This window comes from Phascolarctos cinereus, unplaced genomic scaffold (genome assembly GCF_003287225.1).
Source record: "Phascolarctos cinereus isolate Bilbo 61053 unplaced genomic scaffold, phaCin_HiC Scaffold_1;HRSCAF=81, whole genome shotgun sequence".
Classification (NCBI taxonomy): Eukaryota; Metazoa; Chordata; class Mammalia; order Diprotodontia; family Phascolarctidae; genus Phascolarctos; species Phascolarctos cinereus.
Window position 1 is genome coordinate 60625929 of NW_027555514.1, and position 14365 is coordinate 60640293.

The 14365-nt window shown below is 38.9% G+C and overlaps 1 protein-coding gene across 6 annotated transcripts in view; it reads left to right on the forward strand.

Annotated features, from left to right (window-relative positions):
- The window catches only part of ARMC3 (armadillo repeat containing 3), a 159335-nt gene that overhangs the window by 51437 nt on the left and 93533 nt on the right, over positions 1–14365 (forward strand). For 5 of the 6 annotated variants that reach the window (XR_013485710.1, XM_020978261.2, XM_078151945.1 and 2 more), the window contains 3 exons: positions 5139–5264; positions 8028–8096; positions 8521–8696. Coding sequence is in view for 5 of the 6 variants with exons in the window: in XM_020978261.2 (XP_020833920.2) it covers positions 5139–5264; positions 8028–8096; positions 8521–8696 (371 nt within the window). In the remaining variant the exon portion in view is untranslated. The remainder of the gene's footprint in view (positions 1–5138; positions 5265–8027; positions 8097–8520; positions 8697–14365) is intronic. The other variant, XM_020978264.2, reaches the window with a different exon arrangement.

The window sequence follows — 14365 nt, forward strand, 5'->3', positions numbered from 1 at the left end:
TCAGATTGATTATATACTTTGCAGCCAAAGGTGGAGAAGCTCTATACAGTCGGTTAAAACTGGAGCTGATTTTGGCTCAGATCATGAGCTTCTTGAGAAATTTAGACTAAATTGAAGAAAGTAGGGGCAACTATCAAACTGTATAGGTATGACCTTATAAAGTGGAAGTGATGAATAGATTTAAGGAATTAGATCTGGTAGGTATGTGTGCCTGAAAAACTATGAACAGATGGTTGCAATATTGTACAGGAGGCAGCAACAAGAAAAAAAAAACATTCCAAAGAAAAAGAAGAGCAAGAAAACAAAAAGGCTGCCTGATGAGGCTTTACAAATAGCTGAGGAAAGAAGGAAAGGGAAAGGGAAAAGAGAAAGGGAAAGTTATACCCAACTGAATGCAAAATTCCAGAGAATAGCAAGGAGAGATAAGAAGGTCTTCTTAAATGAGCAATGCAAAGAAATAGAAGAAAACAGTAGAATGGGAAAGATGAGAATTCTTCAAAAAAAATTAGAGATAGCAAGGAAATGTTTCGTGAAAAATGGGCATGATAAAAGAAAAAAATGGTAGGGACTTAACAGAAGCAGAAGAGATTAAGAAGAGATGCCAAGAATATACAGAAGAATTACATGAGAAAGATCTTAATATCACCAATAACCATGATGGTGTGATTATTGCTCTAAAGCTAGACATCCTGGAGAATTAAGTCAATTGGGCCATAGGAAACATTGCTAACAATAAGGCTAATGGAGGTGATGAAATTCCCTCTGAGCTATATAAAATCTTTTTTTTTTCTTTTTGGTGAGGCAATTGGGGTTAAGTGACTTGCCCAGGGTCACACAACTAGTAAGTGTCAAGTGTCTGAAGCCAGATTTGAACTCAGGTCCTCCTGACTCCAAGACTGGAGCTCTATCCAGTGCACCACCTAGCTGCCCCTGAGCTATATAAAATCTTTAAAAATGATGCTGCACCCAATATGTTAGAAAATTTAGGAAACTCAACAGTGACCACTGGACTGGAAAATATTAGTTTGCGTCCCAATCCCAAAGAAGGGCAACACCAAAGAATGTTGAATTTACTGAACAATAGTGCTCATTTTACACACCAGCAAGGTTATGCTTAAAAATCTGCAAGCCAGGCTTCATCAAGATGTGAGCTGAGAATTACCAGAAGAGCAGCCTGGTTGTTGAAGAGGCAAAGGAACTAGAGACCAAATTGCCAACATTGGCTGGATTATGGAGAAAGCAAGGGAGTTCCAGAAAAATCTGTACTTCTACTTCCTTGACTATATTAAAGTCTTTGACTGTGTGGATCAAAACAAAATATAGCAAGTCCTCAAAAAGATGGGATTACCAGATCATCTTACTTGTCTCCTAAGGAACCTGTATGCAGGTCAAGAAGCAATAGTTATAACTAAACCTGGAGCAACTGATTGGTTTAAGATTGGGAAGGGGGTATGACAAGGCTGTATATTGTTGCTTTATTTATTTAACTTAGATGTTGAATACATCATGGGAAATGCCAAGCCAGAATTAAGGGTTCTGGGGAAAATATCAACAATCTAGGATATACAGATGATATCACTCTGATGGCAGAAAGTGAAGATGAATTAAGAAACCTTTTAATGAAGATGAAAGAGGAGAGTGTAAAAGCTGGCTTGAAGCTTAACATTAAAAAAAAAAAAACTAAGATCATGGCAATTGGTCTCATCACTTCCTGGCAAACAGATGGAGAAGAAATAGAAGCAGTGTTAGATTTCATATTCTTGGGATCAAAGGTCACTGCAGATAGCTACCACAGCCATGAAATTAAAAAAAAAAAACACTTGCTCCTTGGATGGAAAGCTAGGGCAAATCTGGACAGCGTACCAAAAAGCAGAGACATCACCTTGCTGACGAAGTTCCATATAGTCAAAGCATGGTTTTTCAGTAGTAATGTATGGCCATAAGAGGTGGACCATAAGGAAAGCTAAGCACCATAGAATCGACATTTTTGAATTATGGTGCTAGAAAAGAATTTTGAGAGTCCCTTGGACAGCAAGGAGATCAGATCAGTCAATACTCAAAGGAATTACTGGAAGGTCAAATACTGAAGCTAAAACTTAAAAACTTTGGCCACATAAAGAGAAGATGGGACTCACTGGAAAAGACCTTGATGTTTGAAAAGATTGAAGGCAAAAAAGGAAAAGGAGATAGTAGAGTATGAGAAGGATAGATAGTGTCATGGAAGCAATGAAGCTGAGCTAGAAAGACTTTGGCAGATGGTAGAGGATAGAAGGGCCTGGTGTGGCAATGGTCCGTGGGGTCATGAAGTGTCTGACATGACTTAACAACTGGACAACAAATCTAAGAAGATGGGTTGTATCCCACCCTCCTCATAGTAGCCAGTCCTGCTCCAACACAGCTTCACCTTCTTACCCATTACCATCCCACACTCCCCAATCCTTTTACTTCCACTATGCTCCTAATCACCTAGGTTAGCTCCTCAGTCTCCATCACATTCAATCTATTGCAAAACCTTGCTGATTCTATGCCACTCCTCTCATAGCCATCCTTTTTTTTTTGTTCCTGTCATGTAGCAACCACTCTTGTTTAGGCCCTCATCATCTTTCCTTGAAGTATTATTATAATCCCCTAATGTTCTCACTTCTTTCAAATCTTTCCCCAATCCAATCCATCCTCCACACAGCTGCCAAATTAATAGTCCTTAGGCACAGGTCTGATCATGTCATTGACCTAATCAATAATCTCTAGTAGCTCCCTACTAACTCTAATTTAAACAATTATTTCATCTTTAGCTCATCCTTTTAAAAAGTTTTTTTGTGTAACTTTTATAATCAACGTAATTGTATTGTAGTATCTATATTTAATTTATATACATATATGTATGTTATATATAGGGTATATTCTCAAATATTTTTTTGCTAATGGGAGTATGTGATCAAAATAGTTTGGAGACCACTAATTTAGAGTACCAGAAATTAACTTGATGTTTATAGATTATCTAAAATCTGTCTAAAATCTTTTCCTCCCTTTTCCCTTCCATCTCTGCCATGATCACTACAGACAGTCACATAGGATTGAGGTTTTGTCTTTTCTTTTTTTTTTTTTCCTGTTCTGCCATGACTACCACCTGTAGTGATTGAATATCCAGCTTTCTGATGATAAGCCCTTCCTTTCTTAGCTAGGCTTACTCTCAGATAGCAGACATGATTTGTTCCTATTCCTGTGCTCTGGGCCTTTGAATACATAGTCAAATGTGCTATGTAAGTTTAGCTTTCATAATAAAAATGTTTTATGCAATGATTCAAATCACCTAAAATTATTTTAAATGTATTTCTATGATTTTTTTTCATTTTTAAAGTCTTTTCTCATCAAATGAGAGACCTAAGTAACCATTTCAAAATTATTTTTCTACTTTGAAGAAAATTACATTTTAGCAACTAAGGGAATTATATAAGGAGGAGAAAGGCTAGCCATTTGTGATCATCTGAATTACCTTTACTTAGGTCTCTCTGGTCCATGAAATCCCACTTCTACTTGTGAACAGCTGAGACCAAAGCAACAACAGAGCTCTGGTCCCCATTCCAAACTGCCAGACCCTTGATGGAATTAATGGAAGTCATAGAGATACCATAAGTAGGGACATCCTTTAGGAGAGGGTGAGAAGTGAAGAAATTCTTACACAATCCTGTTGTTGCTTGAGTAGAGCTCTTGAAATGTCTCTACTTAGGGAGTAGCATAAGTACAAAGTTAGGATACCCATAGTTCCTTCTGGACCAGTAACTGCATTCTGGAGAGTATAACTGCCCACTCATATAAAAACAGTTTTCTTCTATTAAGCCCTGTCTTCAGCTAAATGAATAAAAGGACTAAGGTAGAAAAAAACTGCTCTTCACTGTTCTTCCATTTCCTTTTTAGTAAATAAGAACTGAATGGAATGAAGTTAGGGAAAAAAGATGTCACTTTCTCCTATTATTTCTTTTGTTTAGGAGGTAGGTGGCTAAAGGGAAGAGGTCAGGATATGATGCTGCCCACAACAGTAAATTTAGAGATGGTGGGTGGGAGAGAGAGAGAGGCTCAGAAAGTATTCTAGGAGATCTATGGATTAACTCCTTCACTGTTCCATGTGATTGAGAATGAGGAAGATGGGGGGAAGGAAATGTAGGGAAAGACTAAATACTTCAAAATAGTATGGGGGAAAGCAAGCAAAAATGAGGGAATTTTGAACTAACATTTATATCTTATAAACTTTTCCAAAATTTACCGTATAGACTGAATGGTTTAGATACGCAATTTAGATATTACAATGAGTAGTTCTGTCAGGAATCAATCAGATGGTAACTTTCTAACATTAAAAATTTTATTATTGATCCCATAACTTCCTTACTAGGATTTGCTACCTATAAAGATGCTGCCCACAAAGAGCTTGTAATTTACATGGCATTGAATACTTTTGGCATGCTTTCATAGCCATGAACTGCCTTAATTCTCAAAAAAAAACTTATGAAGTCTGCAATGTTATTCCTGTTTTTCAGATGAAGGTGAAACACAGAGTGGTTTAAGTGACTTTCCCAAGATCCTATAGTGAGCGTTAAAAATCTGGACTAGCAACTGTTAACTTCAAAACAGTGCTTTTCTTAGACTGGAACACTGCCTTCCGCATAGGAAACCCGCATGGTGATTACTGTTCAGCTTCCCTTTAAAGAGCAGAGGATGTGGGGCTGCTAGGTGGCACAGTGGATAAAGCTCCAGCCTTGGAGTCAGGAGGATCTGAGTTCAAATACGGCCTCAGACACTTGACACACTTACTAGCTGTGTGATCCTGGGCAAGTCACTTAACCCCAACTGCCTCACCCAAAAGAGGATTCCTGTTTTTGGTGAGCTCTGGCTTGTTGTGTCTCCATCCTTTGCGTTGCTAACAGTATAGAAAGTTTACAGAATATGTTGAAATATGTATGAAAGCAAACAGTGATGGACCCAGAAAAATGGAAAGACTAACAAGGAGGAAGAATAAGAGGAGAAAACTCTAAAACTGATGGTAACATTTGAAAGGGAGAAGAAGAAAGATGTGTGAAATAAAAGCAAAGAAGACTGAAGATAAAATATGAATTCTCCAACAGTCTTATTTATGTCCATGTTAGGTGAGGAAAATAAAGCAACTCTTCTTGAACTTGGAGCTGTGGAACCTTTAACTAAATTGCTTACACATGAAGACAAAATTGTGAGAAGAAATGCCACCATGGTATTTGGAATTCTAGCTTCTAATAGTAAGGATCTGTTTTTCAACTATGTTAAATCATATGTAATGCATTCTCATTTTATTTTTATTTTGAAAGAACCTCCTTCAAAAAGTCTTTTAAAGCTTAAATCATCACTATATACACATAACATGAGCGATAGCGATAGGATGATGTCTCCTGGTACTGGGGTGAGGAGGAGGAGAAACATAATTTCTAATTTCCTGAATTGAAGGAAAATCACAATCTTGAATTATGCTGCTTTGTAAGCTCTTTGCCTCTATTGCACTTCTTTCCCCTTGAGGGCTGTTGACCCATAGGGGGAAAATAACCCACAAACCAAGGGCCAAATAAATGACATCAATATTTTTAGTTTGTTTTTCCTTTTTTATAGTGATTTATCGATGCATGTATTATAGGATAGGGATAGGGGCTAGAACTGTGGTTGGTTTCCCTAGCAGAGCAAACTCTCTCTACCAATTGTAGGTCAGTCCCTCCTCTGCAACTTAACAAGCTTGGTGGGTTGCCTCAAACATTGAGAGGCTTAAGTGATTTGACCAGGGTCACATAGACAGTGTCAGTGGTAGGCCTTGCACCCAAGTCTTCCTGGCTTTGAGGCTGGATTTCTGCCTATTGTACTCTATGCGGTCATACTTTCAAAAAGTTCAATGTGTGTACATCCCAATTCCAAAACAAAAAATTTAGAGGGTGATTATTAACATGATTGAGCAGCTAGGTAGTGCCATAGTGCTTATAGTACTGGGCCTGGAGTCAGAAAAACCTTTTCCTGAGTTCAAATGTGGCCTCAGACATTTACTAGCTGTGGTGACCTGGGCAAGTTACTCTAACCCTGTTTGTCTCAGTTTCCAAATCTGTAAAATGACCTGGAGAAGGAAATGGCAAACCACTCTAGTATCTTTGCCAAGAAAATCCCAAATGGGGTCATAAAGAGTCAGATGTGACTGAAATGACTGAGCAACAAATATTAACATGATCAAAGGATGCAGCATAGCATTCCTTTATATAGTAAACTCTTTAAGCATATTAAATTGGATTTACACACAACTTTTGAAGGAAACATATGTTGACTTTAGAGAATGATCTAATCAGAGTGGAAGACCCAGAGCATACATTTCCCAATGACCTGTTCCCTGCTTCCAGAGTGAAAGGATTTGTGTAAATGGTTAAGGATTCCAACAGATGGTCTTGTATTACCACAGACTGATAATTCCTTCTCTGTGGTTGGTAAAATTACAACCTGTATTAGTGGTTATCTCCCTCTAAAAATGGGTGATCTCTAAAACCCCCTTATCACTTACAGACATGAGACTTCCTTGGTAAATTGTCATATAAATAGCATTATCAATAATACCCCTTCCAAGTTGACTCCAGGAAGGTCTGCTGTCAAGGAGGCTTGAGATTCCTTTCCAACCAGGGATTTCCTAGTCTTCCGGTAAAGTCCAGTCCCCGTGTGCTAATGGTCATTGTCCCTTCTGTCATGGTTCTGGCCGTTTCAAGGAGCCGCTGTCTTTGAGCGTTGTTCAAGGATGGCTTGAGGCATCTATGTGCAGAGGATGATGCTTTTTTGTCCATTACTCATTAGTTTCCCACAGAGCAGAAATTAATCCCCTCTTAAACCCTAAAATTACATCAGTGTACATATTTAAACAACTTGTAACTGGGAAACCAATCATCAGTGCCAATCACGCGCTACATTTTGGTGTCTGACTGCATTTAACATAAAAATCATGCTCCGGTACTTTATGGGACTTCCCCTTCCCATTCATTCTTCACCCAGAAATCCAAGCTAAGTATTGTTGTTGTTCAGTAGTGTCCCACTCTTTGTAACCCTTTTTTTGGGGTGATTCTTGGCAAAGTTACTTGGCATTTCCTTCTCTAGATCATTTTACAGATGAGGAAACTGAGGAAAACAGGATTAAGTGACTTGCCCAGGGTCACACAGCTACTAAGTGTCTGAGGTAGGATTTGAACTCAGGTCTTCCTGACTCCAGGCCCTGCACTTTATCCGCTGCCTCTCCTAGCTGCCCAAGTTAAGTATATATCTCTACAAAAGCCCTATCTTAAATTTTCTTCTACAGTTTCACTGCGCCATCTCAGAAGATCAGCTTGACTTTCAGCTCAGGCATTATCTTATCCTTGGGCCAACCCTCACATACCACAGGGAGCCATCTTCGGTGCTTCCTGCTTCATAGCTTCCTTTTCCTTTCATATTTACTATTCTATATTACCCATCACTAGCAGAAGTATAGCCAATGATCCTCTCCTTGAGGCATATTTTTCTCAAAATGATATTTAACTAATCCCCTTATGGATTTAAAAATAAATGCCTTTTTTTAAACAGAAGCTAAAGCAAAGCGCCTCTGAATATTAATATTGTTTCCTCTCTAACATTTGCAAATGTTCAATTTGTGGCTTTCCTCTTCTTCTTTTTAATCTTTACTAAGCAAAGTACGTGGTATTCCCCTTTTCCCATATCATGGTCTTACCCAGGTTTAGGATGTACATGATGCTAAAGAATAAGTTAGGCAGGGAATAAAACTTAATACTTTCTCACTCAATTTATTTTTATGTAAAATGTTTTAAGTTAAAATGTTAGTAAGCCTATGTCATGGAAAATTTACAAGTATTTTCTAATTTTGTAATTATATTTGTTTCTGTATTAAATAAAAACTGTAGAATTTCCATTATGTTGCATAAAGCTTGGCATCCTGCTTCACTATTTTATTTCTCTTTAATAACAAAACATGAATGATTTTCATTTTCTCTTTGCAGACAATGTTAAAAAGTTGTTAAGGGAATTAGATATCCTGAGTTCAGTCATTGCTCAGCTGGCACCAGAAGGTAACTCTGTTTGGTATTTATAAAAAGTGAAACCGTTGCCACCCAGTGGGAAAAACAATTTATGAAAAATTGATAATAAAAACCTCAAATCAAAGTTCAGTTTTACACTTAAATAAAGGGGAGAGGGGGCTCTACTAGGCACTTAGATCTATTTTTTTAAACTTTCGACTTAACGTTTAGAGGACAAATGGCAAGTCCATCAGTAACTGACATGAGTGGAGGGGAATTTGTTTTTCCTGCTGTTAAAAAACAAAAGAAACCATGAAAGCACTTGTTCTGTATTGTTTCAGTAGCGTAAAGGCGTGATCTAAGCAATGTGTTGTCCATAAACTTCAGATTTGTGGTTGTTTGCCTTTTCAACTGTCTTTAGTAGTTGAACAAACGAACACATATCATAATTTCATGATTTGTTCTTGATATACAGAAGAAGTCATAATCCATGAATTTGCCAGCCTTTGCCTCGCAAATATGTCTGTGGAATATACCAGTAAAGTGCAAATATTTGAGTATGGCGGGATGGAACCACTCATCAGACTACTTGGAAGCCCAGATCCTGACGTTAAGAAGAACTCTATTGAATGTATTTACAACCTGGTACAGGTAATGTGCTTCTCAAATGTATTTTAATAATAAAGAAGCTAATTATAAGAATTTATAAAGAGAAATTTAAAATGATCCATCTTAGGATAGTATTCATTATCTATCATTTATCAAGGCAGATTAACAGACTTTATTTCAGAGAGTTCTTTGTTTCCATGCTTCGTTAAGTCATTATACTTCCAGTCTAGATTTATTTTTAAAATATGCTTAGATTTTAAAGAATAGTAGTGTAAATTAAGGTATTTGCTTTGGTAACATTTTATCTCTTCTGTTTGTTGGTTGGTTTTTTAGGCAGTTGGGGTTAAGTGACTTGCCCAGGGTCACACAGCTAGTAAGTGTCAAGTGTTTGGTCTGAGGCTGGATTTGAACTCAGGTCCTCCTGACTTCAGGGCTGCTATATCCACTGCGCCACCTAGCTGCCCCTACTTTATCTCTTCTGGATCTAGAAGTCTAGAGCTCTATAAAATGAGGAAAGTCCTTTCAGGTTTACAATTCTGTGCTTCTACAACTAACTGATTAGGGTATGCGTGCTGAACAAGTAGATAAATGGCCAATAATACACAGACCTGAATATCATAGATTGAGCATGACCAGGACCTTGCTCATTGCATGAGGTATTTAATCAAGATTTCCACAGACAGGAACATACTTGTGGACTGAGCACATTGAATGTGAATTCTGCTCATAGTGCCAAGATGAAGCATTCCATATTTTTTTTTCACTTGGTGATCTCATTAACTCCCATGGTTTCAATATCATCTCTGTGCAGATGATTCTCAGATCTATTTGCCCCATCCCAATATGCTCATCTCCAACTGCCTACCTGGATGTCTTGTAGACATCTTAAACTCAACATGTCCAAAACTTTAACCCTATTGCTGTTGAGGGATTGCAACCTAGGTGTCATCCTGGACTCCTCACTCTCCCTTAGCCCTCCTATCCAAAGGGTTGTCAAGTGCTGGTGATTTTGCCTTTGAAACATTTCCCTAGAACACTGCCTTTGCTCTTCTGACACTGTCACCCCTGATGCGGGCCCTCATCACCTCATTCCTTGGCTGTTGTGATAGCTTTGCTGGTTGGTCTCCCTGCCTCACGGCTTTGCCCACTCCTATCTGTCCTCTATTCTACCCAGCTGTCAAACTGATCTTCCTGAAATGAAGATCTGGCCATATCATACCTTACCCTCATTCAATGAACTCCAGTGACTTCTTCTCACTTCTGAGAGCAAATATGAAATTCTTCGACTTTTCAAGCCCTTCATAACCTAGCCCCAGGAGTGAGTGTACTAGAAAATGTTATCCATGCATCCATGTATCCATGACACGCTTTTAAGTTTAATCTTTATTATTAACATTTTCTCTACCCACTTTCTTAAGTCTAGACAATCAACAAAATAATAAATCAAGCCCCGATTTGTAGCATTTGCTAATTTCTGAGATATAAATGTTTACACTGAAAATTTAACAATTGGCTCCAGGCCCCCTCTGCCTGGCCCCTTCCTGTTTTTCCAGTCTTCTTACACTGTCCCCTCTCCTTCCACACAGTCTTCTACACTGGCCTCCTTCCTATTCTCACATGACCCTCTGTCTCTGGACTCCATGCATTTTTAAAGGCACTCTTCCACGCCTGGAATGTTTTCCCTCCTCTTCTCTACCACCTGGCTTCCCCGACTTTCTTCAAGTCTTAGCTAAAGTCCCACCTTCAGCAAGAAACCTCCCCAATCCTCCTTCATCTTAGAACCTTCCCTCTGAAACTACTGCTGATTTATCCAGGTGTATGGTTGTGTGCATATTGTCTCCCCATTATACAAGTTCCTTGAGAGCAGGGACTAGGTTTTTTGTTTCCTTGTTGTTTTCTGCCTTTCTTTGTATCCTCAGTGCTTGGAACAATGGCTGGCACATCATAGGCACTTGAAAACGCTAGTTGAGTGACTGCTTATGTACTTTAAATCTGTAATAGAGACACAACACTGCTCCAAGGATGAAGCCTGATGACCCTCTAGATGGCCTGGCTGGCTTGCTGTCTCTTTGAGAACAGATCCTTGTCCTTTTGTCCCTTGCATGGCTAACTTCTTGGCCTCATCCTTTCTCTGGACATCTCTCTGGGAAGGTTCCTATGAAGGCTCATGCATGTGCAGTCACATACATCCTAAAACATCTCCATATAAACCTTATCAGTCTCCGTACTCAGTCCATACGTTTGTGACCTTTCCATTTTCTTCTTCACTGCCACCTCCTTTCCTTCCATCCCTTTCCCACCCTTCGTTCTGTACTCTGTTTCTACTTGCCTTTGGGATTTTTTCCCCTGTCTCCCTTTCCACTTCTCTTTCCTTTTGCCTCTTTTTTAGTACCTTTTATTATTATCTTTTTGAACCATTTTCCCTGAGACCCTTTCTGACCCAATTGCTTCACTATTCTTGGTTTCTCAAGCACATGGTGCCCTTTCCTTCAAGCCTCCTTACTGGCTCAGACTCTAGCTGCAGCCCTTCTATCTATGTCCTTTGCAAAGCCCTGTGCTGCAGATTACTCTCTTCTCTTCCCTCCCTCCTGCTCTCCAAAGCTCTGAGCCGCTAAGCACAGTTCAGTTGACTATTGCCCTCACTATTGCCTTTTCTCTTCCATAAATGTTGACTTGTTAAGCCCATCAAACCACTACTTGGCTAAATTTAAGGTGGTATCTCACAGAAACTTTTGTGGAAAGGCTCTTTCTTTAAGTCACACTATTCAGGATGGACCCAGTAGAAGAGAGCAGATTTTGTAGCCTCTGAGTGCCCAGACAGGGCAAATCCCCTTACTCCCAAACTCCCTCTCCCTTCCCTTCTGAAGCTGGTCCTTCTCCTCCTCCTTTCATCAACTTCTTGTCTGAAACTTAAGGCCTAGGTTACTTTGTCAGAGTTCCATTCTTCCATGAAAGGGAAAGGCCACCCAAGACAAGAGTGACTCAGGGCTTTAGTGTTCTGCCTATATTGGCTTTTATTATCTGGAAACTAGAATATTTGTTTGCCAGCCATGCATTCTTAGAACACCTTGGTACTCCTTGCTGGAGTACAGGAAGACCTGGTCTGCCTGGGTGAAGTATTCAGAGGCACCTGAGAACAATGACCCACCCTGCCAAGTCCTCTACCTGTTTTCCTCCAGAAATGGTTGGTTTGACCATATAAAAGTAATATTAATTAGTAATTTAAATGGATTTCTTACCATTTGTGCTTAACCACTATGCAACATTGTAATGATCATGGATATGATGAAAGATATCAAACTGACTGCTATAAAATTTAAGTATAACACCAAACTATGTTTAATCTTCGTATTTGTTGCTAGTACAGCATGTTCATGCATTCGTAACTTATTCTCTGTACCTCTGTGATATAGTTCTGTGGAACATTGCTTCTTGGACCCTTGTTGATCTAAAGATCAGTCTTGGGTTTGTGGCCTTTACACCAGTCCCAGAAGCTGGAGTTACGCCCCTCCCAATGTCCTTGGTTTGCCTTTTGACCAGTATGGAATGATTTAATCCAATCACCTGATTTAAAATAAACTTCTATGCTATAGCATTGATGGGATGAAGGAGAGAGTTATCTTAGGAAAAGAGAGAGTACTCCATATTTTAACTGGCTCCAGATGGAAGCCTAAGAAAAAGAGATGGACGTTTAGTGGGAACAAGAAAGCAAAGGCATGAGAGGAGGAGAAGAGTGACTAATGCCCGAAGCTGGAAAAAAAAAACTTAAAACTTAAAAAAACCTTTTTATCTCCTTTTATCATCTTAAAAATGTTATCATGCTTCATATTCTCTTCCCCAGCAAATTTAGTTGGACAGCTCTCTATCATACAACTAGCAATTCTGACAATTTGGGCAGGGGCCACAAAATTTGCCCCTAGGACAAGCAGCACAGAAAGGTCCCTCAAACCAACACTTTAGACAAATTCAGTTAAAGGAGCAAGGCAGGGGGAGAGAAATAATGGTTACAAGTTAATGATGTCTAGTAGAGGAAAGAGACACTGGGATACCATCTTGTATTGGGTATGAAGACAGAGACCTTGAGGGATTCCTCCCACCCCCCATATACACACACATCCTCTCACGGATGGAAACCTTAGGACAGCTTAAGGCTGCTTGAAGCTCACCTGTGGTGTGCTTTTAGGATGGGGGAAAAAAGTGGGCCATCTCATACCTTCCTATTTTAAGTAATTGTTCCTGCTAACTGGGTGCTAATTTTGGATTTTCCTACCTCATTAAGGAGTATAAGTGCTGACAGTACCCTCTAAATTTTGATGTCCTGGGACGAAACCCTAATCACCTTGCCCTAGTTAAGGCTTTGCTACCATGTGACTTCTCCCAAAGTCTTTTTCTTCCTTCCCTGGCAGAAACTCCCAGGAAATATCCCTTTCCCAATTCCTGTCTAGTGACTACCAAGATTACATAATTTCTAGGAGACCCAGACACTCCCCAAAGAACTTTTCCCTATTCAGAGTCCCCAAAGAGCCTAGTCACACCATGTTTACCAGCTACTATCTTTACCTATCGATGATAAAATAAATTATTTTCATAACTGACATTGCTGAAAATTAGTTTAATTGATAGCAGAAATCCGACAATATCTATATATCTTTAAGAAGCTTTTTAGCTTCAATAGTGAATCAAATAATGAATATGAGCAAGGTGAAGAACACTTACCTTTAATAGAGAAATTCTTGGTGTACCCAAAAGTAGCTCTATATTTAACTATAAAAATTTCTCCTTACCCTCATACTATACCTAATAAATGTTTGTGGAATTCATTTGAATGCATAGATAATATATTTATATGGACCCTCATGGAAAAGTATATGCGTTGGTGGTGGAGCTGATCAGACGGTCTCCCCCATTAACTATTTGGTAGGGGGAAGAAATCATCCCTAGGTTTAGAAGGTAAAACTTCTAAGATTCTGAAGTGGATGAATGCCCTCTTTAAAACCTGGTAGTTCCCTAGAACTAATAGAGGCCCTTCCTACCTCATCCTGTCCCCCATCTGTATCCAAAGCAATCAATCATTCTTGGGATAGAATTTATAAAAAATGTATCGATTATAAAGAGTCTGTCATAATATACATCCCACATATCAGTGTTAGAGTTCTGACCTACTCTACTGAGCACGCAGATGGGCAAGTCAATAAAAACAGGTGACATTTATGTGATACTTTTAGGTTTATAAAATGTTTTCCTAACAACAGCCCTTAGTGCAAATAATATTACTCCCATTTTACAGATAAGGAAATGGAGGCACTGAGAAGTCAAATTCTTGCCTATGATTGTGCAGCCAGCAAATATCTGAGGCAGGATCTGATGTCTCCTAATGCCAACATTCTACCTCCTGCCCTCTGTCTCTTCTCAATTAAGAAATCTATTTAATGGGTTGTTAACGCCTGCATATAGGCATTAGGGTAATTTTAGGAATGTATTTGTTTCTCAGCCTCTTCTCAAATGTAACATCAAATCATTTCTTCACTGAGACCAAGAAAATGAAAAAATCTGAAGTCTTTCTGTGTCATTTTGGGTAGTTTATTTAGGCTTTACTTTATTTGTAAAATAAGATATGGCTCTTCCAGCTTGGATATTCCATAACTCCATGACTATGAAAATATAAACTATGAGTCATTTTTAACATTATAAGGGTTCATAATCTATAGAAC